The sequence below is a fragment of the Argentina silus genome (genome assembly GCF_951799395.1).
Source record: "Argentina silus genome assembly, chromosome: 17".
NCBI classification, from domain to species: domain Eukaryota; kingdom Metazoa; phylum Chordata; class Actinopteri; order Argentiniformes; family Argentinidae; genus Argentina; species Argentina silus.
In genome coordinates, this window is record NC_139671.1 from 6,006,676 (window position 1) to 6,031,089 (window position 24,414).

At 46.9% G+C, this 24,414-nt stretch overlaps 3 protein-coding genes across 3 annotated transcripts in view; 1 reads left to right on the forward strand and 2 right to left on the reverse strand.

Moving 5' to 3' along the window:
* wasf1 (WASP family member 1) overlaps positions 1–3,088 on the forward strand; it is a gene marked incomplete at its 5' end in the record, with an annotated part of 19,022 nt that extends 15,934 nt beyond the window's left edge. The window contains 2 exons of the mRNA XM_083688795.1: positions 1–389; positions 1,620–3,088. The exon at positions 1–389 is cut by the window's left edge and continues 132 nt beyond it. Coding sequence (XP_083544921.1) covers positions 1–389; positions 1,620–1,777 — 547 coding nt within the window. The 3' untranslated portion in view covers positions 1,778–3,088. The remainder of the gene's footprint in view (positions 390–1,619) is intronic.
* An 8,958-nt stretch (positions 3,089–12,046) lies between these two features.
* Positions 12,047–13,051, reverse strand: gpr6 (G protein-coupled receptor 6; the record flags this gene model as incomplete). Its single annotated transcript, XM_083689331.1, has 1 exon — positions 12,047–13,051. The coding sequence occupies one exon, from the start codon at positions 13,049–13,051 to the stop codon at positions 12,047–12,049; it is 1,005 nt and encodes a 334-aa protein (XP_083545457.1).
* Positions 13,052–18,651: 5,600 nt separating this feature from the next.
* fig4a (FIG4 phosphoinositide 5-phosphatase a) overlaps positions 18,652–24,414 on the reverse strand; it is a 46,574-nt gene continuing 40,811 nt past the window's right edge. The window contains exons 22-23 of the mRNA XM_083689137.1: positions 23,689–23,763; positions 18,652–19,736 (exon numbers count right to left, since the gene is read on the reverse strand). Coding sequence (XP_083545263.1) covers positions 19,559–19,736; positions 23,689–23,763 — 253 coding nt within the window. The 3' untranslated portion in view covers positions 18,652–19,558. The remainder of the gene's footprint in view (positions 19,737–23,688; positions 23,764–24,414) is intronic.

Below are 24,414 nucleotides of genomic sequence, written 5' to 3' on the forward strand. Positions count from 1 at the left end.
GGGCACCCCCCCTCCCCCCATCCCCCCCATGCCCCAGCAGCAGCACCCCCCCACCATCCCCCCTCCCCCCGTCCTCCAGATCGCCCCAGGGGTCCTCCACCCGGCCCCTCCCCCCGTGGCCCCGCCCCTCCACTCCTCCTCCCCGGCCCGCCTCCAGCAGGTCCTGGACAAGGGCCAATCGGACGGCGGGGCCCTGCCCCCCCCGCCCCCCCCTCCCCCGCTGCCCCTCCTGGGCGCGCGGAGCTCCTCCCCCTGCCCGCCCCCGGGCCCGCCCCCCGTGCCTTCCTTCCTGTCTGGAGCGTCGGCGCCGCATGGCGGGAAGAGACACCCGGCCAACCTGCCCCCCATCAGCGACGCCCGCAGCGTGCTATTGGAGGCCATCCGGTCAGGTGGGTCAGGGCGTGTGTGTGTGTGTGTGTGTGTGTGTGTGTGTGTGTGTGTGTGTGTGTGTGTGTGTGTGTGTGTGTGTGTGTGTGTGTGTGTGTGTGTGTGTGTGTGTGTGTGCGCGCGCCTATGTACGTGTGTGTGTGCATGCTTTCATGTCCTGTCAACAGACTGCCTGGCGTACTACACACACACACAGATACAGACACACACACACACACAAAAAAAACAGTGTGCTAAAACAGTGTGTGTTGTGTTGAGGACAGACAGACAGACAGTGTGTTAAAACAGTGTGTGTTGTGTTGAGGACAGACGGACAGACAGACAGTGTGTTAAAACAGTGTGTGTTGTGTTGAGGACAGACAGACAGACAGTGTGTTAAAACAGTGTGTGTAGTGTTGAGGACAGACTGACAGACAGACAGTGTGTTAAAACAGTGTGTGTAGTGTTGAGGACAGACTGACAGACAGACAGTGTGTTAAAACAGTGTGTGTTGGTGTTGAGGACAGACAGTGTGTTAAAACAGTGTGTGTAGTGTTGAGGACAGACTGACAGACAGACAGTGTGTTAAAACAGTGTGTGTAGTGTTGAGGACAGGCAGACAAGACAGAGAGATAAGCTGCTATCAGTGGATGAGTGAGTCACGCAGCAGAGAGTGGGCCTTGTTTGACCTCTTCTCTTCTCCCCCCCTCCTATCTCTTTATCTCTCTATCTTTCGCTCTTGTCTCCACCCCCTCTCCCTCTGTCTCTCTCCTCCTCCTGTTATTTCCTCTCTCTCTCTCCTTACTCCCCTCCCTCCCACTCTCCCTCTGTCTCTCTCCTCCTCCTCTTCTCCCCCCCTCCTCTCTCTCTCTCTCTCTCTCTCTTTATCTCTCTATCTTTCACTCTTGTCTCCACCCCCTCTCCCTCTGTCTCTTTCCTTCTCTCTATCTCTTTCTCCTCCTCATCCCCCCCTCTCTCCTTCCTCCCATCTCACTCTCTCTTTCTCCCTCTCCCCCTCTCTCTACCTCTCTATCTTTCGCTCTTGTCTCCACCTCCTCTCCCTCTGTCTCTCTCCTTCTCCTGTTGCTCCCTCTCCCTTCCACTCTCTCTCTCTCCTCCCCCCTCTCTCTCCCACTCTCTCTCTCTCCTCCTCATCCCCATCTCCCTCTTTCCTCCTCTCTCTCTCTCTCTCTCTCCTCCTCCCCAATCTCTCTCCCACTCTCTCTCTATCCCCCTCCCCCCCCCCCCCCCAGGTATCCAGCTGCGAAAGGTGGAGGAGCAGAGGGAACAGGAGGCGAAGCACGAGCGTGTGGGCAACGACGTGGCCACCATCCTCTCCCGCCGCATCGCCGTCGAGTACTCCGACTCCGAGGACGAGTCCGAGTTCGACGAGGGAGACTGGATGGAGTGATGCAGGAGGGAGAACGGAGGAGAGGAACGGAGGGCAAAACAGTCACCCTCTGGGGGTCACCACACTCGACCCCCTCCTCCCTCTTAACACTCCCTCTCTTCCTTCTATTTCTCCATCTCCATCTCTCTCTCTCTTCTTTCATCTCTCTTCTTTGTCTTTCTCTCTCTCTCTTTCACTCTATTTCTCTCTCTCTCTTTCTCTCTCCCTCCCTCTCTCTCCCTTCCATGTGCTGTTCTTCTCTGTGGTCCGTGTGTTTGGTGGAAAAGCTCCACATCTCAAGTCAAGTTTGTTCAGAGTTGTTCCGGGAGATGTTTTGTACTCATTTTCTACACTACAAAAAATCTTTTGAGTTGTTCTCATTCTCTTGATCCTCCAATTGTATGAAATACTCCTGTACAGTTGTTTTCAAATGAAAAATAACCAAACTGTATTTTTTTTTTTAATTTCGATAACCTTTTAAAGAACTATGAAGAACCACTCGTTTTATTTTATTTAAGTTTTTTTTGGTGTATTTTTTTCTGTTTTGTTTATCGCTGTTGAGGATTATTCATGTCAAACGGTGGCGTGACACTTCTGTCCTCAGTTGTCATACAATGCTGCCACCCGGTGGTTGAAAGTGGAGGTGAATGGGTACTGTGTTTTATTCTCGCCTTTTTTTTAATTTAATTTAATTTTTTAACCGAATTGTTCGCATTTTTAACGGGCCAGTCGTTGCCAATAACCAACCACTTTTAGGATGACAGCCATCCTGGATATCAGCCGTGGTTAAACTTTGTTGAGGAGTGGGAGTCGTAATTTAGTGTTTTCTATTTTCACCTCAGAGTAAGGAAAAGATTGTGATGATGATGATGATGATATGATTATGTTTCTGTGATGATCGTTGTATGATTGTGATGATGAAAATGAAGAAAGATAACGGTGGGACATAAATGGACGTTAAATGTAGCGATCCGGGCAAATGTATTGATGTTGCTCCTTATGACATCCACACAAACCTTGGCTCCAGGGACATATGTCCGTGAAGAGTTTGAGCAGGTTTGTTTTTATCTGGCTTTGTGTGTCCTAAAAGAGCCCCCCCCCCCCCACCCACCCACCCACCCTGTAAAACATCGTGACAAGAATTAAATGAATGAAGTACTGAGTGGTTTCACGTATCAGGCCAGTGGTCATTACTCTCAATCAGCTCCCTCTCTTCATCTTCCTGACCACAGACAGGTGAAAGAACGGGATCGATTGACGACATGTTTTCTTTCACTTACCGACCTCTCTCATGTCAGTGGTCCTGAAGGAGGAGAGGAGAGGAGAGGAGAGGAGAGGAGAGGAGAGGAGAGGAGAGGAGAGGAGAGGAGAGGAGAAGTGAGGAGAGGAGAGGAGAGGAGAGGAGAGGAGAGGAGCTTTTGGAACACAGCCCTGGTTGTAGTCATAGGCACTATAATGAGACGGTCCTCTGACCAATGAGAACCACTCTACTACACCACTAAAGGCAGCTTATACCCCCCCAGGGTCTCCCCCACTCTGTGTCTGTCGAATAACGGGAAGCCTTACCTCCTTTGATTCTAGAAGAATAAACAGCTACTATGAAGAATTTAAAAAAAAATGAAAAATGAAACCGTTGCAGTTTGGCCTTGTTTGGTCTGCCTGTGTGTCGAGACAGAAGGATTGATTTGCCTTTTTACGGCTCCTTTGAAGAAGATGTCTGCCGTCCTTTACTTTCTTTAGTTCTTTTGTTCTTTCTTCTACTTGCCTTATTGTTTGTACAAACGTATCGTTGAGTTGATGAATGTATCGTGCCGTTACTACTTTTTGCCTGCGCTTGTAAGAATTAGCTGTTTCTATGTTTGGGGAACGGGAGGGGAAAAGGAACCCTGGTTTCAAAAAAATGTAAAAGATCAATACTGTATACCATGTAACTTATGTAACTGTTGACTGTAACAGTTTGCTTGAATTAATAAAAGCTAATGTTATGTTTCATGATTGGTTGTCATTGGTTTGTGTGAGTGTGAGAGAACGAGAGAGAATGTGTGTGTGTGTGTGTGTGTGTGTGTGTGTGTGTGTGTGTGTGTGTGTGTGTGTGTGTGTGTAAGACCGTGTCTAGAAACAACCCCTTAGCCCTGCTCCCTAGACACACACGTTTAGACCTGAAAGGATTGGCTCGGTATAAACAAGATGGCGGTTCTACCACGGCCTCTGTTAACGAGCTAGGTGGTATTTTCCTATCTTGCTTGTACCAATCCAACCCTTTCAGTCCGACACACGTGTCTGGAGAAGAGGGGGCAAGTGAGTGGTTATTACCCTAAAGGACAGGACCTGAATTGATTGCCAGATTGCAGCATCCGCCCGTCCATTCAAACGCTACATTTCCATGACACATGGGGGGGGTTACTGTCTGCTTAACTTCTGTTTCCTGGGCCTGTTTGTGTGTTTTGCTAGCCATGTTATCCATTTGACCTGGGCCACGGAGAGCTGTTCCTGAATCAGTAATGGGACACCATGACACCTATCCACCCCCCACCCCCCGCCCCCCCACACACCCTTGTTTACTTGAACACCCACATAGTACGGTATGAACTCCCCAACCCCTTCCCTTGCTTTTATGACACCTAGTGCAGAGGGAGCTAGACGTTACCACAAGCTCACCACTTCTCATGCCAGCAATTCCTCCTTTTGTGTGTCATGTACCCTCCCTTGTTTCTGTTTTACACCATCCCTAACCACACCGGGCGCTCCTGAAGGCATTTCTCTTATTTATTCTGTTATTCTACACACACACACACACACACACACACACACACACACACACACACACACACACCTCAGGCCTGCAGTTCAGAATAAACTTAAGGGGATTTCTGCCTTTGTGTCAGAGCTGCAAATGACTAAAGCTTTTTTTTTAATATGTGAACCTTGGGTCTGCTGGGATTAAAAATGAATACATTATTCATATCTGTAGTCTTCCAACAGTTATGGCCTCCAGGAAAGAAGCTTCTTAACTTTTAAAACTATTCCAAAGCGACTAGATTGACTGAAAAACATACTCTCTCCTCACATAGGCCTGTGTGCTTGAAAGTCAGCAGCTACAGTAAAGTGTTCAACTTCTCCATAGGTGTGCTGATCGACATGCCTGATTTCATAGGAAACTTGTGAACTCACTGGTAAAGTGGAACGTCACTGGAGACTCCCAAACAAGCACGCAGCGCTGTGACACTGACATGGTAATGCAGATAGTTGGCTGTCAAACTTGATCCCACCGTAATAACACTGAGTTAGTGTTCCTTGTTTCACATTCCCCATCATCCAAGAAACGGACAATGTTATTCTAATATAGATAATATAATCCTTGCAAGTTTGTGCAGGCTGCGTAATCGAACCCTGCGTAATGTCGCGTACTGTAATCGAACTTTACAGACATTTGAGAATGTCATCCCTTACGCGTCAGAGAGTGTCACAAAGCTGCGTAATCGAACTTTACAGTCCGCGATATTTGAAAATAACATCCCTATGCGACAGATAGGGTCACAATGGCCATTCTAGTTGAACCAGGACGCACCACTTCAACCCAAAACTCCAAAAATGTTCAGTTCTTCTTTACGACTTTGCTACAAGTAGAACAACCGTGTCTTCTTTTGCAAAACTATTTGGAAAACGATAGAAAGAACTACTATGAATATCGACTTAAGGTGAGGTGATCAGGTGAGAAAATTAAATTAAATCTCAAATCTTTGATGGAATTATAAATAGTAGAGAGGCCTAATTGGAGAAGAATTGGGCCTATACGATTGTTAGTTGTTGACAAGCAATATGATCATACAACATATATGAAATTGTACATTAACTGTTTAAATGGAAGTGGCACATTAATGAGAATACCATTTGCTATTATTGCTTAGGTCAGTTTTGTTAATATCCATCCTATATTGGATTGTTTACACTGTGTTGCCATTGTGTTTCTTTCGGATTTGAGCTGTAATGCTTTGCTGAGGCAAATCAATGGCCTCAACATTAAGGAATACCTCCACAAAACCTACCATAAGATCCATGGCAACAAATATGCCCACAGCCGAAAAATCCACAGCTGACTTGGTAATAAGAAAGATTGTAAAAGTGTTAAGTCTAGCGATTTCATTTGATTGTCTTTGATTGAAACCACCATAAATCTCCCTTGAGGGTTGAGTCACAGTACAGTAGATATCACAAATGGGATAGAAATTAAATTTCAACAGGTGGCTTGGCCGTAGTTTGACAATGCAGAGATTTGACAGATTATTCGTTTAGCCTAGGCCATTGTGGGTTTGATTCCTGCTGGGACCATATATACTGAAATGTATGCACTCACTGCAATGTAAGTCGCTTTGGATAAAAACGTCAGCTAAATGGCATATATATATATATTATATATATATTGTAAAAGCTGCGTAACACTGCTCTCTGTTGGCTGAAGTAGACATGTCCTCTCTTTCGCTGACTGAATATTTGACCAGTAGGTGGCAGCAACACACCTTTTATACCAGTGATAGACTAGTGATATGTATGTACTGTATTCACTCACCGGCCACTTTATTAGGTACACCTGTTCAACTGCTCGTTAACGCAAATATCTAATGGTGTGGGGGATATTTTCTTGGCACACTTTGGGCCCCTTAGTACCAATTGAGCATCGTTTAAACGCCAACAGCCTACCTGAGTATTGTTGCTGACCATGTCCTTCCCTTTATGACCACAGTGTACCCGTCTTCTGATGGCTACTTCCAGCAGGTTAACGCGTCATGTCACAAAGCTCACATCATCTCAAACTGGTTTCTTGAATATGACAATGAGTTCACTGTACTCCAATGGCCTCCACAGTCACCAGATCTCAATCCAATAGAGCACCTTTGGGATGTGGTGGAACGGGAGATTTGCATCATGGATGTGCAGCCGACAAATCTGCAGCAATGATGCTATCATGTCAGTATGGATTTCAAAATCTCTGAGGAATGTTTCCAGCACCTTGTTGAATCTATGCCACAAATAATTAAGGCAGTTGTGTAGGCAAAAGGGGGTACTAGCAAGGTGTACCTAATAAAGTGGCCGGTGAGTGTATATGCCATTTAGCAGACGGTTTTATCCAAAGCGACTTCCACTGCAGTGAGTGCATACATTTCAGTATATATGGTCCCAGCGGAAAACAAACAACCTAAGCGTTGTTAGCACCATGCTCTACCCACTGAGCCACAGAGGACCACAATATTATTGTATTATGTATTATTGAGGCCTGAAAAATTGTGGCCTAGAGAACATCACTTCCATTTGTTTTTTGGTTTATTTGTACGAATTCACGTCACTAGTCAATTGTATGTTGGCGATGATCGTTTTGAAGAGAGCTACAGTATTGATGTACAATTTCAGCAGAAGCAGGAGGTCCTTTGTTGCCGCGGCGATTAAAAGAAGGAGAAGGCTGGCAAACCAATGTGCCCTCCTACACTTCCTCCCCTCACAGGAAACCCATGTGCACTTGCCTTTCATGTCAGCTGCCCCCTGTGTGATCAAATGAAAGGATGGAGAGGGGGATGACAGGAAGAGAAGAGTCAGTCATCGAGGTCATTGATTGTCAGTGCACAGTGGAAACCAATCTAGACCTCATTTGTCCTCAAGGCATTCACCTCAGGCCCACAGCAGTACAACTCTGAGTACGTCCTCAGTTCTAGGAATACGTTGCTCTCAGGTGTTGCCGTCAATTCCAAAGTCCAATCCTTCTTTGTATCAAACACGCTTTCACTGCAATGTTCTGCTTTTCACAGTCACTATGAAGCGAGCTCCCAGGACTCAGACAACCACTTGTCCTTGATTGACTGTAAAAGATAGAGAGAAGTCAGAAGCTCAAAGGAAACAAGAGAGCTCACAGTCGGTTTACATGTGTTCTTTATTGAGCTGTTGGCATGCCTTTGAGGACGACCGACCACTTGTTCTCAGCTCTCGGGAATGTTTCTCAAAAGCCGAGGTTGTCAAAGGCAAGGCTGCGAGGGAAACGCGTAAATAGTTGTTGTTGTTTTTTATTTGATAAATATGCAGAAAGAATGGAATATAGCCAATAGGCATTCCATTTGACAAACCCAGCAGAGCAAAGACAGGGGATAAAGGATAAACCGGAAACACACATACACACACACACACACTTAACTTATTCAGTGTCTAGAGGCTGATTGAGCTCTGCTACAACACAGTTTGCTCAGAGAGCAAAGCATTTATGACCCCCCCCCCCCACCCACCCACCACTCACTCACACACACACACACACACACACAGACACACACACACACAGTGACACTAACTACTTTCAGAATTTATAGACGCCACACAACACGTCACGGAGCATTTCGCAATAAAACCCAGGGACGGCAGGAATGAATGTCCCAGAGGACCAGGTTCAGACTGGTCTGCCCCCGCATGACACAACACCGCCCCAGGCTGCAGGACCAAGCACACAGCAGCACACACGTTTTGGAAGGAGCCAGAACGCTCTAAGAAGCACTGGGTAAACACACACACACACACACACACAGGCATACAGGCACACACACACACACACACACACAGGCATACAGGCACACACACACACACACACACACACACACACACACAGGCATACAGGCACACACACACACACACACACACACACACACACACAGGCATACAGGCATATAGGCACGCACACACACACACACACACACACGTTTGTATTACACACACACACACACACACACACACACACACACACACACACGCACACATGTTTGGATAGCCGCAGGCGGGGGAAGGAGGTCAAATGAGGGCGACAATTATAGCAAGACTAATTGCATGTGTGTGTGGGAGGTGGGAGTCTTGTGTGTAAGTATAGGGAAGGTGTGTGTGTATGTGAGTATGTGTGTGCGCACATGTGCGTGGGTGGGTGCTGAGTAAGTGGGTTTCTGTTTTTCAATCTGTCTATCTCTGTCGGTCTATGTGTGTACGGTTGGGTGTTTGCGTGTATACAACACAATCAATATCTTCTGATTACAGAGAGAAGCCCCCCCCACACACACACCCCCACCCCCCATGCTGGAAGCTCAGGTCTTCTCCTGGTCTCCCCCTGCTCCAGGCCCTGCTACTCTGAGGCTGAGGACAGCAGTCATTACCATTCTCCCTCATGAGAGATGGAAGAACTAACTAACTCACAGCAGAATGAGGTGTTCCCTCATGTTTTGCTCACATCGATCCCATGAGATAGAGGAGGTGGATTGCATGATCGTTTGTCTGTGTGTGTGTGTGTGTGTGTGTGTGTGTGTGTGTGTGTGCGTGCATGCATGCATGCATGCATGCATGTGTGTGTGTGTGTGTGCATGTGTGCATGTGTGTGTGCGTGTGTGCGTGTGTCCCTGTGTTTTGCTCCCATCGATCCCATGAGATAGAGGAGGTGAATTATATAAGGTTGGTTACACACAAACACAATCAGTGTGCTTGACTCTGTCACACAGTCTTCAGCCTGTCACCTCCAGACTGGTGACCATCTCAGGCTCAGGGACAGAAAACCTCTGTGACAGCACATGAAACAGACAAACAAAGGTAACACCTCCGCAGAAACCAACTCATATAGCTGTTGTGTCTCATAACGCAGTCAATAACATTCCTTTCCCTTAAAGGCTAATTGCGACTCCGTATTAATACTGTGCCTGGAAGCGCAAACATTTACAATATCAGCGTCATTAACATTATTATCGTTTTCCCAGCGTACTGAAGTGATTGCTTTGGAGTGCTACTCGGCTGTCGTCTCTCTAGTGCCAGAGATTACATAACACTTGTTATTTTCGGCAATGGCTTTGCTATCACGGCCAAAGCAGGCAGTCGCTGGTCGTTTCAGGACCATGGACAGCGCATATATAACACGTTGAAGCCGGCAACGGTCGGGTTACAAGTCAGGTGGTTTCTGCTTCCGCCACCTCCATATGCGTCCTTCTGCCTGTGTAACTAGATAATACGACCACACAGGTCGTATTCTTTGGTCTGCAGTAACGATCCCCCAGAACGTAATCATTTGGAGACTGGGGTTGCAACAAAGCAGCATACTTTCGTCTGGCTCCACACCGCCTGTGTGAGTGATCCACCCAGCGGCCATAATGATGCAAGCGTGGATAGAGTGGCATGGGGTGAATAGGCCTACTGTTATTACATGTATTTTATGCATTAGCGAGTAACAGCCGAGGCCTAAACGATGACTCGGCGATGTTATGGGCCTACAGCGTAAACAGGAGGCATCTGAGCACTTTCGTGCATGACGACCCCTCTAAGTGACTCCAGAAAAAGATGGGACATCTGTCCAGGTGAACAAACAGCGTGTGGACTGAAGGCGACCTTTCGTCCAATTGTCCATCTGGGGTAGAACATATGCAACAGAACTTGATTGAACTCGTCAGAATTACATCCGATGACGGATGACAAATATGAATCTTCCACTTCATCTGATAAAGTGCACATAGACAACAGACACCACCTCAATACATCACCCCATAGGCTAATATATGGAAATATATTCAATTCTCGTTGATTTTGAGAAATAACAGGGACACGGCTTGACACCCCGTGTAAAAGTGTTCACGTGGAAAAGGCATGCTTGTTCAAACAGAGCCTCGGGACCCCGGTCCTCCAGGACGTCATCACCGCGCCGGGATGGATGTCTGTTTAAACAGGCTCACAGATAAACCAATGTGGGAGTGCGCACTGCGTCTGCGCAGGCTTTATCAGCCGCAATCAGGCGTCCCAAAGAAGTGATGCGACAACAGACAGCCTAATAATCATGCTATCAATGCCAGAGCCAAACACACATTGAGAGAGAGAGAGAGAGAGAGAGAGAGAGAGAGAGAGAGAGAGAGAGAGAGAGAGATTGAGCGCCACAGAGTTTAACGAGCTTCTTATGATTCATATTGTTATCATTACCTTTCACCCACGATGACACGATGAAAAGTATGGATATAAATAAATGTCAGATATTATTGATTTAGACAATAATCATAATCAAATATTCCGTAGTCCAAATGCTACACTTGGTTATCGAGTCTTTCCCCAGTGGGATGATTGTGCAAACGTGTAGGCCGACACCCTCTCTCATTTCCTGCTATCATAAAGCATCATAATATTATCTTATCGAAACAAAGCTCATCTGTGTCCACAGGCCAGTGCAGCAGCACTCTAACACTGGGTTCGTCTAAGGGGAGCTGGAAGGTCTGTAGGGCCTTATCCGCTTCGCGAATGTCTTATTGGTGAAGTGAATCCGTGCTTTACTGTTGCATGTCGCAATCCTTGTTCTCATCCCCTGTTCCCGTTTTGACGATTGATTGTTGACGGTACAATTGTTGACGGTGCTGTGTCACACCTGCTCACCGTGTACGTGTGAGATGGATGTTGAGATGTTGAGTGGGCAACTGGACTTCATGTTTACCACCTTTGAGCTCCACCTCTCTCACTCACTCGTTCTCTCTCTCTCTGTCTCTCTCTCGCTCTCTCTCGCAGTACACACACACACACACACACACACACACACACACACACACACACACACACACACACACACACACACACACACACACACACACACACACACACACACACACACACACACACACACAGATTAAGCAAACACGTTTTGAAAGGTATAGGCGCAAATTTAAGGCATTCTCCGAGGCGAAGATGGGAGAGGAGGCACTCTGACTGAATGTGCCATTAGCTTTCCAAACAGAGGCGCACCTGCGCTCCCTCATCAACACATGTGGCAATCAAACACGTGAGGCGCGCGGATCCAGTTTGTCTGTTGTTTTATTTATATATTCATCTCGTATAAAATGTACAATCATCATACAACTTTACAAAATAGAAAAATACCCACAGTACTGACAAATACAAAGTACAGTCACTTCAACACACAGGCCTATGCAATGCAATACTGCTTTGGCATTTCAACAACATTAAAGTGCTTGTTGTTTTTCATTCTTTTCTCATATGAATACATTCGTAGTTTTCTTTTTTTTCTACAAAGTTCTTGTTCACAGCATTTGAAACGGACTCAGTCCTCGTCTCAAGTCGCGATAAAGTGCAGATGCGTAAAAGACGTACATTTTAGCGTCTTGTCCTCTTTCTTTAAAGCATTCATCGTCAATTGAAAGCGGATTGTCGATGGTCAACAACCACACACGCGCGCACACACACACACACACACACACACACGCACGCACGCACGCACGCACACACGCGCACTCAGAACCCCTAGACTTCGCTTGGAGATCTGGAGCGGTAGGCTCCGTTAGGCTGAAAGCAGCCGCAGAATAGCACATAGAGCGACCGCTGGATCTCGGCATTCCGGTAGGCGTAGATGATGGGGTTGATCATGGAGTTGTAGGTGGCGGGCAGCAGCGTGGCGTACGTGTACACCGACGGGTACTCCCGTTCCCCCACCATGCAGTAGATGGCGAAGGGCAGCCAGCTCGTCCCGAACGTGCCCAGGATGATGGCGAGCGTGGAGACGCCCTTCTTGGTGGCGACGTAGTGCGACGTGGTGAAGAAGTGCTGCTGCAAGGCGATCTGGTGAGCGTGGCGACACACGATCTTGCAGATCTTGAAGTAGAGCGTCAACATTAGCAAGAAGATGACAAAGAAAGACGCGGCCAGTAGCGTCACGTTGCTGCGGGTGAGCGGACGCACGATGCTGCACTTGTCCGGCTCGTCCAAACAGTTCCAGCCGAGCACGGGCAGCAGGCCCAGGCACAGGGACACGCCCCAAGTGCCCACCAGCATCAGGTGCACGTACTGGAGCGTCTTATCGGAGAAGTAAGTCAGTGCGTTGTACAGTGAGAAATAGCGATCCACGGTGATAGCGAGCAGGCTGCCGATGGACGCCGTGAACGAGGCAACCAGGAACCCCACGGTGATAAGGCTGATAGTCTCTGAGGAGATGACGTACTGAAACACGAAGTTAAGGATTAATCCCATGCCGGCCAGTAAGTCCGCGGTGGCCAGGCTCCCGATGAGGGCGAACATCGGTGTCCGCAGGGTCGGCGTGTAGAAGATGATGGCCACCACGATGGCGTTCTCGCAGGCGATGACGGTGCCTGACAGGCACAGCATGATGTCCCATGGGTTGATGGGGAAGTCGAGCGGCGTGGTGGAGAACTCCAGGCTGCTGTTGCGCTCCGGATAATCGGCCTCTATCCACGGGAGAGCCGCTCCGGCCACGGTCGCCGCCGTGTCGTTAAACACCGACGTCTCGTTCATCTCTCCGCTATGCTTCCTCTCTGGAAGAGGAAAACAGAGGTTGAGATGAGTTCACATGTTCACATCTTTGAGACAGGTTGCACAATCTCTACCAAACACATCACATAAATACATAGGCTATAATGTAGGCTAGATCTACCTGTTGCCTCGACTGATACTGATCCTATTTCATTTTTTAACAGAAATGAGATTCAGTCGACCAATGAATAAGGCAATAAAATAAAATAAAAGTTCCAATTGGTAAAAGTTCAGATGTTGTTGGTTTGGCATGTAAAAGTAAATGTAATGCACTACAGCCTGCAGGCTCGTTGGTAGAGACCGAGCGAGCAGCAGCAACTGCGGAGCTGTCCACGGTGCTGAACCTTTAGTCAAAACTCGAATAATACCCTCCAACCATGTACCGAGTCAACCCCAACAACCACAGAACAACTACGAACAACAAATACACATGACTATATCATTCCAACAATCCATAAAGTATCATTCCCTAGTATTGACATTCAAGAAAAAAAAGTAATAAGCTACATACCTCCGCTTCACACGGAGAGACAGATTTCAGAGAAAACCGTCTTTTGTCGACTGTCAAAACCGTCCTCGAAACCGCTCAAGTAAACCCCTTGATTTTGTTCCGTTTCCCTCGCATGGGCGAGACACCGAGGGCAGGTGCGGTGTGAAGCATTGACCGGCGCGGGCGAGAGGGAAGAGAGCGCTCGAGCAGTACGGTAAAGACTGATATCGGCGGCGGCGCTTGGAGTATTATTAAACCCAAGTGACGTCAGGACCATACTGTAGCGACTCAGAGAGAGAGGGAGAGAGAGAGAGAGAGAGAGAGAGAGAGACAGAGAGAGAGAGAGAGAGAGGGAGAGAGACAGAGAGCGAGAGAGAGAGGGAGAGAGAGAGAGAGGGAGAGAGACAGAGAGCGAGAGAGAGAGGGAGAGAGACAGAGAGCGAGAGAGAGAGGGAGAGAGAGATGCGCCTTGAAATCACATGCTCGAGTGAAAACATGTGTCAGACAAGCAGGGGCTCTTCACCCCAAGGGAACCCGCTCCGTGCGGAGCCCTGTCAAAGGAGAACACACTCGGACAAAAAAGCCACTTTCTTTCGGCTGAAAAAGTATTTACAAATAAAAAGGATAAAAGGACAAAAACAACAGTCAAAGGAGGGGAGACAGACAAGGGATGACAGGACAAGGCTGGGAACAGTATCACAATGAAGTGTGTGAAAGTGTGTGTGAAAGTGTGTGTGTGTGTGTGTGTGTGTGTGTGTGTGTGTGGAGGGGGTGTGTAAACCAGCGTCTTTCCTGATGTGTAGGTATGAGGCGATAGGTCGGTGAGATTGATTGGCTGCAGAGGGGAATACAGAGGCGTATTGATTTGTCATTACACTGCATCCATCCACTCCCACTGCAGGGGATCCTTGTCCAACAGCCCATGTTGACACACAAAGCCCTCCAGGGGCTCCATGCTCATCCTAGGAGAAACAGAGTGAAGCACATGGCAAGAGACCTGTGGCTATAGGTTCACAGTGAAGGTGTGTGAGTGCAGTGAAGGTGTGTGAGTGCGTGAAGGTGTGTGAGTACAGTGAAGGTGTGTGAGTGCAGTGAAAGTGTGTCAGTACAGTGGAAGTGTGTGAGTACAGTGAAGGTGTGTGAGTGCAGTGAAAGTGTGTCAGTACAGTGGAAGTGTGTGAGTACAGTGAAGGTGTGTGAGTGCAGTGAAGATGTGTGAGTGCAGTGAAGGTGTGTGAGTGCAGTGAAGGTGTGTGAGTGCAGTGAAGGTGTGTGAGTGCAGTGAAGGTGTGTGAGTACAGTGAAGGTGTGTGAGTACAGTGAAAGTGTGTGAGTGCAGTGAAGATGTGTGAGTGCAGTGAAGGTGTGTGAGTACAGTGAAAGTGTGTGAGTGCAGTGAAGATGTGTGAGTGCATGGATCAAACGGTTTTCTGTGCATATCGCTCTCTCTCTCTCTGTGTTTATCCAAAGATTAACTGACTCACAACACTACGATAGCTTGTAATAAAGAGCCCTATGCCCCTAGTGTGTGTGTGTGTGTGTGTGTGTGTGTGTGTATGTGTGTTTCATCTCAGAAGCACAATGTTACCCCCCCCCCCCCCTCAGTGCTCCTCCACGTGTTACTGAGCAGGCAGGTGGGAGACCCATTCTGAAGCAGTCCACACACACATACAAACACACACACACCCCCACACTTATATCATATTATATAATGCACAAGTCAATTGATGTGATTCATGATACTTTACATGACAGTGGTGTTTTATAGGGCACACACTGTAATAGCCACTGTGTTCTGGGAAGGCACTGGCTGTACCCAATGAGACATCCTCTGTCTCTCTCACTTTAGTTTTCCTATTTACCTTACCTGCTTTTTTTTCAATGCTCCTCCTTTTTCTCCTCACCATGTCCTTGTAGAGAGACAGAAATAGTGCTTGTCTCTATGTGTGTGTGTGTGCGTGTGTGTGTGTGTGTCAAGACACAGCTCAAGATGAGTCCATGCTCCTTCTAAAACCATGTTGTTGTTGTTGTTGTGTGTGTGTGTGCGCGTGTGTGTCAAGACACAACTCAAGATGAGTCCATGCTCATTCTAAAACCATGTTGTTGTTGTGTGTGTGTGTGTGTGTCAAGACACAACTCAAGATGACTCCATGCTCATTCTAAAACCATGTTGTTGTTGTGTGTGTGTGTCAAGACACAACTCAAGATGATTCCATGCTCATTCTAAAACCATGTTGTTGTTGTTGTTGTTGTTGCTGTTGTGTGTGTGTGTGTCAAGACACAACTCAAGATGATTCCATGCTCATTCTAAAACCACGTTGTTGTTGTTGTGTGTGTGTGTGTGTGTGTGTGTGTGTGTGTGTGTAAGAGAGAGAGAGAACGAGGAAGGAGATGGATTTGGAGAACCTTATTGCCGCAATATACTCTATCAACCAAATGTTGGTTTCCTAGCAACCATGGTCGCTTTCTCCATTTCTCTTGCCAGGGAAGATAAATAAGAGAGAGAGAGAGAGAGAGAGTAGAAGAAGAAGAAGAATGTAATCAATATATCTGCTATGATTAGCTTCATTCATAAGCTACTGTCTCATCAGGTATCTAATCACATGCTGCACACTGCCATCAACCATCCACAGCCACACAGCTTGTAGCTTTGTTTTGGTGGATAAAATTCATTCAGGATGATCCCTTTAAAGATACACTCACCAAGCACTTTATGAGGAACACTATACTAATACCGGGTAGGGCCTCCCTTTGCTCTCAAAACAGCTTCAATTCTTCATGGCATTGATTCCACAAGATGTTGGAAACATTCCTTTGAGATTCTGGTCCATGATGACATGATTGTATCACACAATTCCTGCAGATTTTTCAGGTGCACTTCCATGCTGTGAATCTCCCGTTTCTACCACATCCCAAAGATGTTCTATTGGATTCAGATCCGGTGACTTGGAAGGCCACTGAAGAACACTGAACTCATTGTCATGTTCATGAAACCAGTTTGAGACGACTTTTGCTTTGTGACATGGTGCATCATCATGCTGGAAGTAGCCATTAGAAGATGGGTAAATTGTGGCCTGAAGGGATGCACATGGTCAGCAACAATACTCAAATAGGCTGTGGCATTCAAGCGATGATTGATTGGTATTAACAGACCCAAAGTGTGCCAAGAAAACATTCCCCACACCATTACACCACCTCCACCATGAGAAGGTGTACAGGTGTTCCTAATAAAGTGTTTAGTGAGTGTGTATGGGTCCATGAGTGTTTGTGATCAAGGGGTTAGGGTGACAGAGGCCTCAAGTCATTCTTATGCCTTATGTAGATGCCACACACACACACACACACACACACACACACACACACACACACACAAATATCTTTAAATGTCCACCCTCCTATTTACTTGATCGTCATGAGAGAGAGAGAGAGACAGAGAAAGAGAAAGAGAGAGAGAGCTCAATGAATGGAAAGAACCTGTCGGGGAAAGACAGATGAATACTGTGTGCGTAGAAAGGAGAGAGATGTTACATGGGCATGGATGGAGAGAGATGAATGGGTAATAGATAGAGAGGGATGGGCAGAGGGTTGGTGGAGAAGAGGAGAAAAGAGATGGGTGGGTGGATGAATGCAGAGAAATTATCAGGGTTATGGCTGAGAAGCATTAGGAGCTGGTAGTAGACAGGAAACATCCCACACACACACACACACACACACACACACACACACACACACACAGCCCTCTTATCTAAAACAATATGAGTCACATACACAAAAAAAAAAATCTAAATCGAATCTCAAAGAAACACACTCCTTGACAAAATGTCATTACTCTGACAAGAGATTCAGAAAGAAGCAGGTGTACTCCTTGACCCAATTGCCTTGCCGTAGTTGTAGTCTACAGTACCTGTTGGCTTGTAATGGTGTAGCCTACCTTTACCAGGTAACAAGCCTTAACAAAGGAAGCAGTCTAATGCTCTTCCTTCCTCCTGAAAGTGTGTCTGGATTTAGCAGGAAAGGAATGGTGGAGGTCATCAAAGCCCAAGCCTAAACCAATCTGACGGAACATCTGACGGAAGTCTAAAATAATGCACACTTTGGGGGAGAAGAGTCACAAATCATAAGACTCCAACCCCCAGAAAGCCCTGCTCTCACCTGCAGGCCTCCAATGTATACCCGTCATGATAAAGAGGTGATGTGTGCTCTGACATCTGTAGGTTGTTCTTATCTCTCCAGACAGGCAGTGTCAGAGCACCAACCAGAAATGTGAGCGAAGGATTGCACGTTTTCTTTCTCTCTCTCTCTCCCTCTCTCCTATTGTTCTACCTCCTGGCATAAACGTGGGCTTAATAAGAGCTAATAACAGTCCACTCCTCCATTACTCCAGCTCTTTCCCATGTGCCACGAGAGCCTTTTTCCTCCTGCCTTCCTCCCCCTTCTATCCCCGTGTCGAGACTCACGAGGCATTCGACGAGACCTGGTAGACTAGTGGTTAGAGTGAGTGTGTGTGTGTGTGTGTATGTGTGTGTGTGAGAGAGAGAGAGAAAGAGAGACTGTGCATTACTCCATGGAGTTAGAAAGTGTGTGTGTGTGTGTGTGGCATGACAAAGAGAGAGGGGGTGTGAGAAGGCCAGTTCACCTTACATTGTCTGACACCTGTGGGCTGTAAACCACTCTGAGCCGCACGAGAGAGAGAGACAAAGAGAGAGAGAGAGAGAGAGAGAGACAAAGAGAGAGAGAAAGAGAGAACAGAGTAAAAAGGAGAGAGCGAGACAAGAGCAGCAGAGAGAGGCTGTGATTCAGAGGGAGAGAGAGAAAGCGAGTGAGAGCAAGACAGAGATGTAGGTCACAATCTGAAGGAAAAAAGATTCTCCTCACCCTCATAAAAGGATAGTATATGTTGTGTGTTTCTGTGAAGTTTTGGTGTATGGTCACAGCAGAAGAGGAGATAAAAGGATAAGAAAGAATGGTAGAATGCAGGTTATCACTTTGTAAATGACTTCTGTACCTGTGGGAACAGACACCACTCTCAATCCACCCAAACCACTCCCCAATATGAAATGCACATCACTGAAAACAAAATATCACACATCAATTACATTTAATAAATAAATAACTTTAATATAGAGCTGCACACTCACTGGGAAGCATAATTCACCATAAGGCAGTTATCCAAACGAATAAGCATTTAATGACAATTAAAAAGTAGAAAATGTAACATAACGAAAGGATTGGATTCAAATCAACTCAGTCATTTTGTAAACATTATACAAGTTTCTTTTATCCAACATTCTTACATTAAATCCAAAAACTTAGAAAGGACATTTCACCCATATTTCTACTGTGAACTAGCCCCAAAGTAAAACAAAATAAGGGTGAAATGTCCCTTTAAGGTTGTAAAGAAACAAACCAAAAACACAGGTCTCTAAAAGGCAGGGATACAATTAAAATGGGAGATGAGAAAGAAAATGTACAAATAAAAAGGCACAGCAACACAGTTTTTTGGTTAACCTTGGAAGGCTAAGTTCTGTACATCAGCATGACTAAAAATAATACTCAACAGTGGAAGATTAAAGCAAGCAATAAAAACGACTACCGTTCTGCCACTTGAAGAAATGAGCCCAAAATGTCCTTCCCTCTAAATGAGGTCTATTTTGGGACGATCCTTCTCCTGGCAGAATATGGTTGAATCAATGTGTATTGCCACAGTGGCTTGGGAAAGTTACTGTGAAAACCTTGGAGCCAAAATGGAGGTCTTTAACAGCTAAAGTAGAAGGCCTTAGAGCCAAAATGGAGGTCCTTAACAGCTAAAGTGGAGGCCCTTAGGAAGTGTCTCCTGCAGGGGGGTTAGGGTTAAGCTGAGCACAGTTCAGGTGGGGTCCCCCCCCCCCCCTCCCACAAGGCGTAGCACAGACATCTCTCCTCATAGGGTGTGCGGTTGAGAAGCGGTCGGAAACACGGGAACCTGGTCTAAGTGGACAGCTGAGATGTGGTCCTTTCCCTCACATGTACCTGTTCTTGATGTACTCTCTGTACATGAGCACGTCCTCCCTGCACAGCGCCCTCACCTGGCCCTGCCCCGTCAGCACATGGCCCTCGAACACCTCCCTGCTGTCCTTGTCCACCCGCGGGAGCTCCACCTCGTAAATACTGTCCTCCTCGAAGCACGACACTGGCACCCTTGAGAGGGGTAGAGAGGGAAAGGGAGAGTGGGGGATGGTAGGAGAAAGAAAAAAAAAAAGAGGAGAGGTGTATCAACAACAAAAAAAAACGATGTTGGATGGAAAGTTGGCAGATATCTACTCGGTCACGTCTGACTAACACTCGGAGAGGAAGGAACATTTTGCAAATTTCTAAAAGAACATTGATATTCTAACAGTTACCATTTCTCCTCTTCACAATAAGAAGTTACCATTTCTCCTCTTCACAATCTGACGGGGGAAAAGTAGACACTACACGTACTTCAAACCTTTTGAAAACCTTGGAGAAAACATCACGGACTATACTCGTGGATGTAAGCCAATGGGGCTTGTGCCACGTGCATCCGGTGAGTCAGCGCAAAGCAAATGAACAAGGACAGACAGTCGGACATTCAGTACAGCTTAACGGACGCCATCAAACGCCATTCACACAATCCCTCGTTTCCACTTTGTTTCTAAACAACGAAAAAGAACGAAAAAAAAAAAGTAAGAAAAAAAATCTAACCAATTGTTTTAGTTGAGGAAGTTTCTAATTTGCATGACCTGGTGAAATAGTGTGGCGAGGTGCCTTTCACGTGGCAGTTCCGGACGACATTTATTCATTCATTTTGACATAAGCGTTTAATGAAAGTGGTCGATTTTTATAAAAAAAAAAATTAAACCAGTTAACACATGATAAAGATATTGGCTAGATTTACAAACCAGAAAGAAAAAAAACTAACTGTAAGCATTTGCGGTAAAGCGATATTACAATAATAAATGGGTCAAAATGAACGGGGAATGCTCTTCCAGAACCGGCTTAAACAAGCTAATATCTTGGTCGTCTATAGGCTCCGATCACACTAGAAGGTGTCAATGAGTACACACACGTGGCTTTGCAATCCTTGAGACGTAATCAAAACTCTCTCTCTCTCTCATCTTCTGGTTGCTATGTTATCGCACACTGACCCACTTTCTCCACAGTAAACACACTGACTCATAACATGTTTTTCTCTCATTCTCCCTACTGTACGTCATTGCAGAGCATTGGAGGGTACCTTGTGTATTGAGGGGCACAGTGTCTTTAGGCTGCCTTTTCATCCAAAGCTAGTTGAGGTTTGGTAACACTCGGAACACCAGGATGGGGGAGAAACTGGGTGGTTTATGAAGAAGCACAGTATGTGTGTGTGGGAGGTGTGTGTGTGCATGTATGTAACCTGGGAAAAAAAAAATGGATCCAGCTTTCAAGGAACTTTGAGAAGGGAGAAGCAGGGGCAGGGTCCGGGCAGGGTCTTCCTTCTCCAGACAGACACTCTCCAGATGACTCCGGGGGTTTGGGTCGGTCGGCACGTCCCTCCCGGGCTGTCTATAGGACTCGGGAGCCAATAGCTGAGCAGATGGTTAGCCTAGGGAGCATAGGCATCGGTGGGAGGCGACGCGTCTGCCTTGGGGGGGGGGGGGACCGACTGACAAGCGTATGTGCGCGCCCACATACACACGTCGTCATAGATGTCAGAGATGTGAACTTCTTGGGCTGACCGTAACCCCTGAACGCCTCACCGTCCACCTACAACAGCCTATCCAACCACTGCTTCTGCCTCTCTTTTTCTACTTCTTTCCACCAGTAGGGTGTGTATGCCCTTTCAGCTCAGCCCTGAATGTGTGTGTGTGTGTGTGTGTGGGGGGGGTGTCGTCTAAATGCGCATTGGAAGCGCACTTGACTTGGGACCAGTCAGGGAGGGATGGCTAACAAAGCTATTTAAGTCTCTATAGGAAAGCCAGTGACGAGAACAGACAGTGGCGACTACTGTAGGTACATGATTTTAAGACGTGAGCGTCCCCGTCCCCCCCCTGTCCCCCCTCCCCCGCCGACATCCCTTTGTGATGCCATCACCAAGAATCAAATCCAACGTTCTGCAAAATCGGTGACACATGCCGCTTGATTTGACAAGAGTGCGGTCACATGGTCAGCCTTGACTGTATGGGGCTGAACACACTCATCTACAGAACCACTCATCTGTGGTTGGTGGCCTTGCAGGTCGTCTCTCTCTACAGAGCACATGCTGCATATGGAAGGAACGGCCTCTATATAGAATGGATGCGTTAAACAGAGTGTGTAGAACTATATCAGGTGTCAGTACACAGCGCTAACACACACACACACACACACACACACACACACGACCCAGTACAAAATTCACTCTCTCTCACACACACACACACACACACACACACACACACACACACACAAAAGCCCAAGGACCCCTGCAGCTCACTGTGTCCTCTCGGTTAATTTGATCTTGTATTAATGTATGATCATGAGACTTGCCTGTGTCTGCATATGTACACGGGCACCAGCACGTGTCTGCGCACACGTGTGTGTGTGTGTGTGTGTGTGTGTGTAGGGTAGCATTTTGTGTTGTTTAACCTTCGCCCCCTTCTCTCTTTGGAAACGGATAACACATTATTGTTTTGCCCTTTGGTCGTAAGTGGTCATCTTCAGAAAAGGCGGTTGACGGCGTGGGGAGGAGTGTGTCTCAGCTGAAGGCAAAGAGCACAACAACACAGAGAAAACCTCTCTCTCTCTCTCTCTCTCTCTCTCTCTCTCTCACTCTCACTCTCTCACTCTCTCACTCTCTCTCACTCTAACTCTCTCTCTCTCACTCTCTCACTCTCTCACTCTCTCTCACTCTAACTCTCACTCTCTCTCTCTCACTCTAACTCTGAAAACGTTTGGCCCTCTAATGGCAACCATTCTATGTCCAACTGTGCGATTACATTTCACAACAACAACAACAACAACCATCTCCTCACATCTATCCTTCACTCAAACACATTCTCCTGTACAGACTCCCATCTTGTCTGTGATATTTTGGGGAGGAGGAGAGGAGACCCCCCCCCACATAACCGGGACACGTGACACCTGCAGGGAATTCATTCTTGAATACCAAGATGTGTGTGTGTGTGTGTGTGTGCGTGTGTGTGCATGGGGGGGGTCTTCTCCCCAAAGACGATTTATATGCATCCACTTCAACATTCACATAACAAATTGGCAAGGGTTGCTTTGGCAACAGGCTCTATCGTAATAACTGACATCTCTGGGTGGGTGGTGGGAGGAGTTGTTTTATAGGTCTCAGAGAAACCCTGTCACCCTAACGTACACACACACACACACACACACACACACACACACACACAGAAAAAGGCCCATGAAAAACCCTGTCACCCCAATCTACACACACTACCTAGACACACACAGACAGACACAAACACACACACACACAAAAGGCCCATGAAAAACCCTGTCACCCCAATCACCACACTGCACAAACTACTTAGACACACACAGACAGGCCCATGATGACCCCCCCCCCCCCGGTATGACAAGAGAGGAGTATTAAAGGCAGTCTGACTGTGGTCCCGGTGGTAGAGGCTCCAGTGTCTAATGCCTGGGAAGCATAGAGAGAGCACAGCTAGATGAAAGGAAGAGGGGGGGGGGGTACTGTAGATCCCCAAGAGACGGTTGGTCATGGATAGTGTGTGTGTGTGTGAAGCGCACATTGCTTTTGAAACCCCCCTGTCCACGATGTGTTGGGGAGGGTCAACACAGAGAGAGAGAGAGAGAGAGAGGAGAGAGAGAGAAAGAGAGAGAGAGTGGGAGGACAATGATGAGAAGTCGTCTTCGGGCCAGAAGCTCCGTTGAGGCCACTGAGATCGTCATACTGAGCCATTCCTCCAGATGTTGTATTGGTGTGCTCATTAGAGATAGAACATGCACAAATAAACTGGCCAAAGTTCTCCAGGTTATGAGAGAGAGAGAGCGAGTGTGTGTGTCTGTATGTACAGTACACGTGAGTGTGTATGTTTGTGCGTGCATGGTTGTGTGTGTGTGTGTGTGTGTGTGTGTGTGTGCGCGGGAGTGTGTGTGAGAGACACGCAGAGGGTCCACTTACAGGTTAATGAAGTTCTCCAGGTGTGTGGGTTGGGTTCTCTCTACCTTGTGTTGGTTCTGGCCGAGGTGGGCAAACCTGTGGGACCACAGACACGTCAAACACTGCGTCACCAAGGAAACACCACCATTGGACAAACATTCCAAAGAAGACTTAGGAAATGAATGATGACAGAGCATGAAGAGAGAAAACCTTGACTAAGGCACAATAACCACGACTCAATGACTGTAGCTACTGGAAATAAACAATGAAAACAATGGGAAAAAAACAACATCCCTAAAGCCTGGCGGATACGGGTTTTTTGGTTGTTGATATTTTTTTTACAAACGTAGACGGTTCCGTAGATTCCAACCGATGAAAGTGTCTCATACTACTGAGGCTTAATTCTCCAGGTCACCGGTCAGGTTCTGCCAGTGCTCTGCCGAGTATTCTGTCAAATTTCACGGTTCCAAACCGTCGAATTTGAACGAAATGAAGTAGCTATTATTTTGGAAGTATTCGAGTATTCGAAACGCAACGTGCACGTTGCCATTGTCTAATAAAAAATTGGGACGTGATGGCGTCTTCTCCTTGGTCGTGAGAACTTGGCTCATGGCATAAACTCGTGGCCGTACCATTTGACCGGCAAACATTATAACGAGAATCTTCCACCGTAAATTGAAGACCCATCTCTTCAGGCTACATCTTAACGGTCCCTCCTAAAGACCTCTTCACCCCCACAACCCCCCT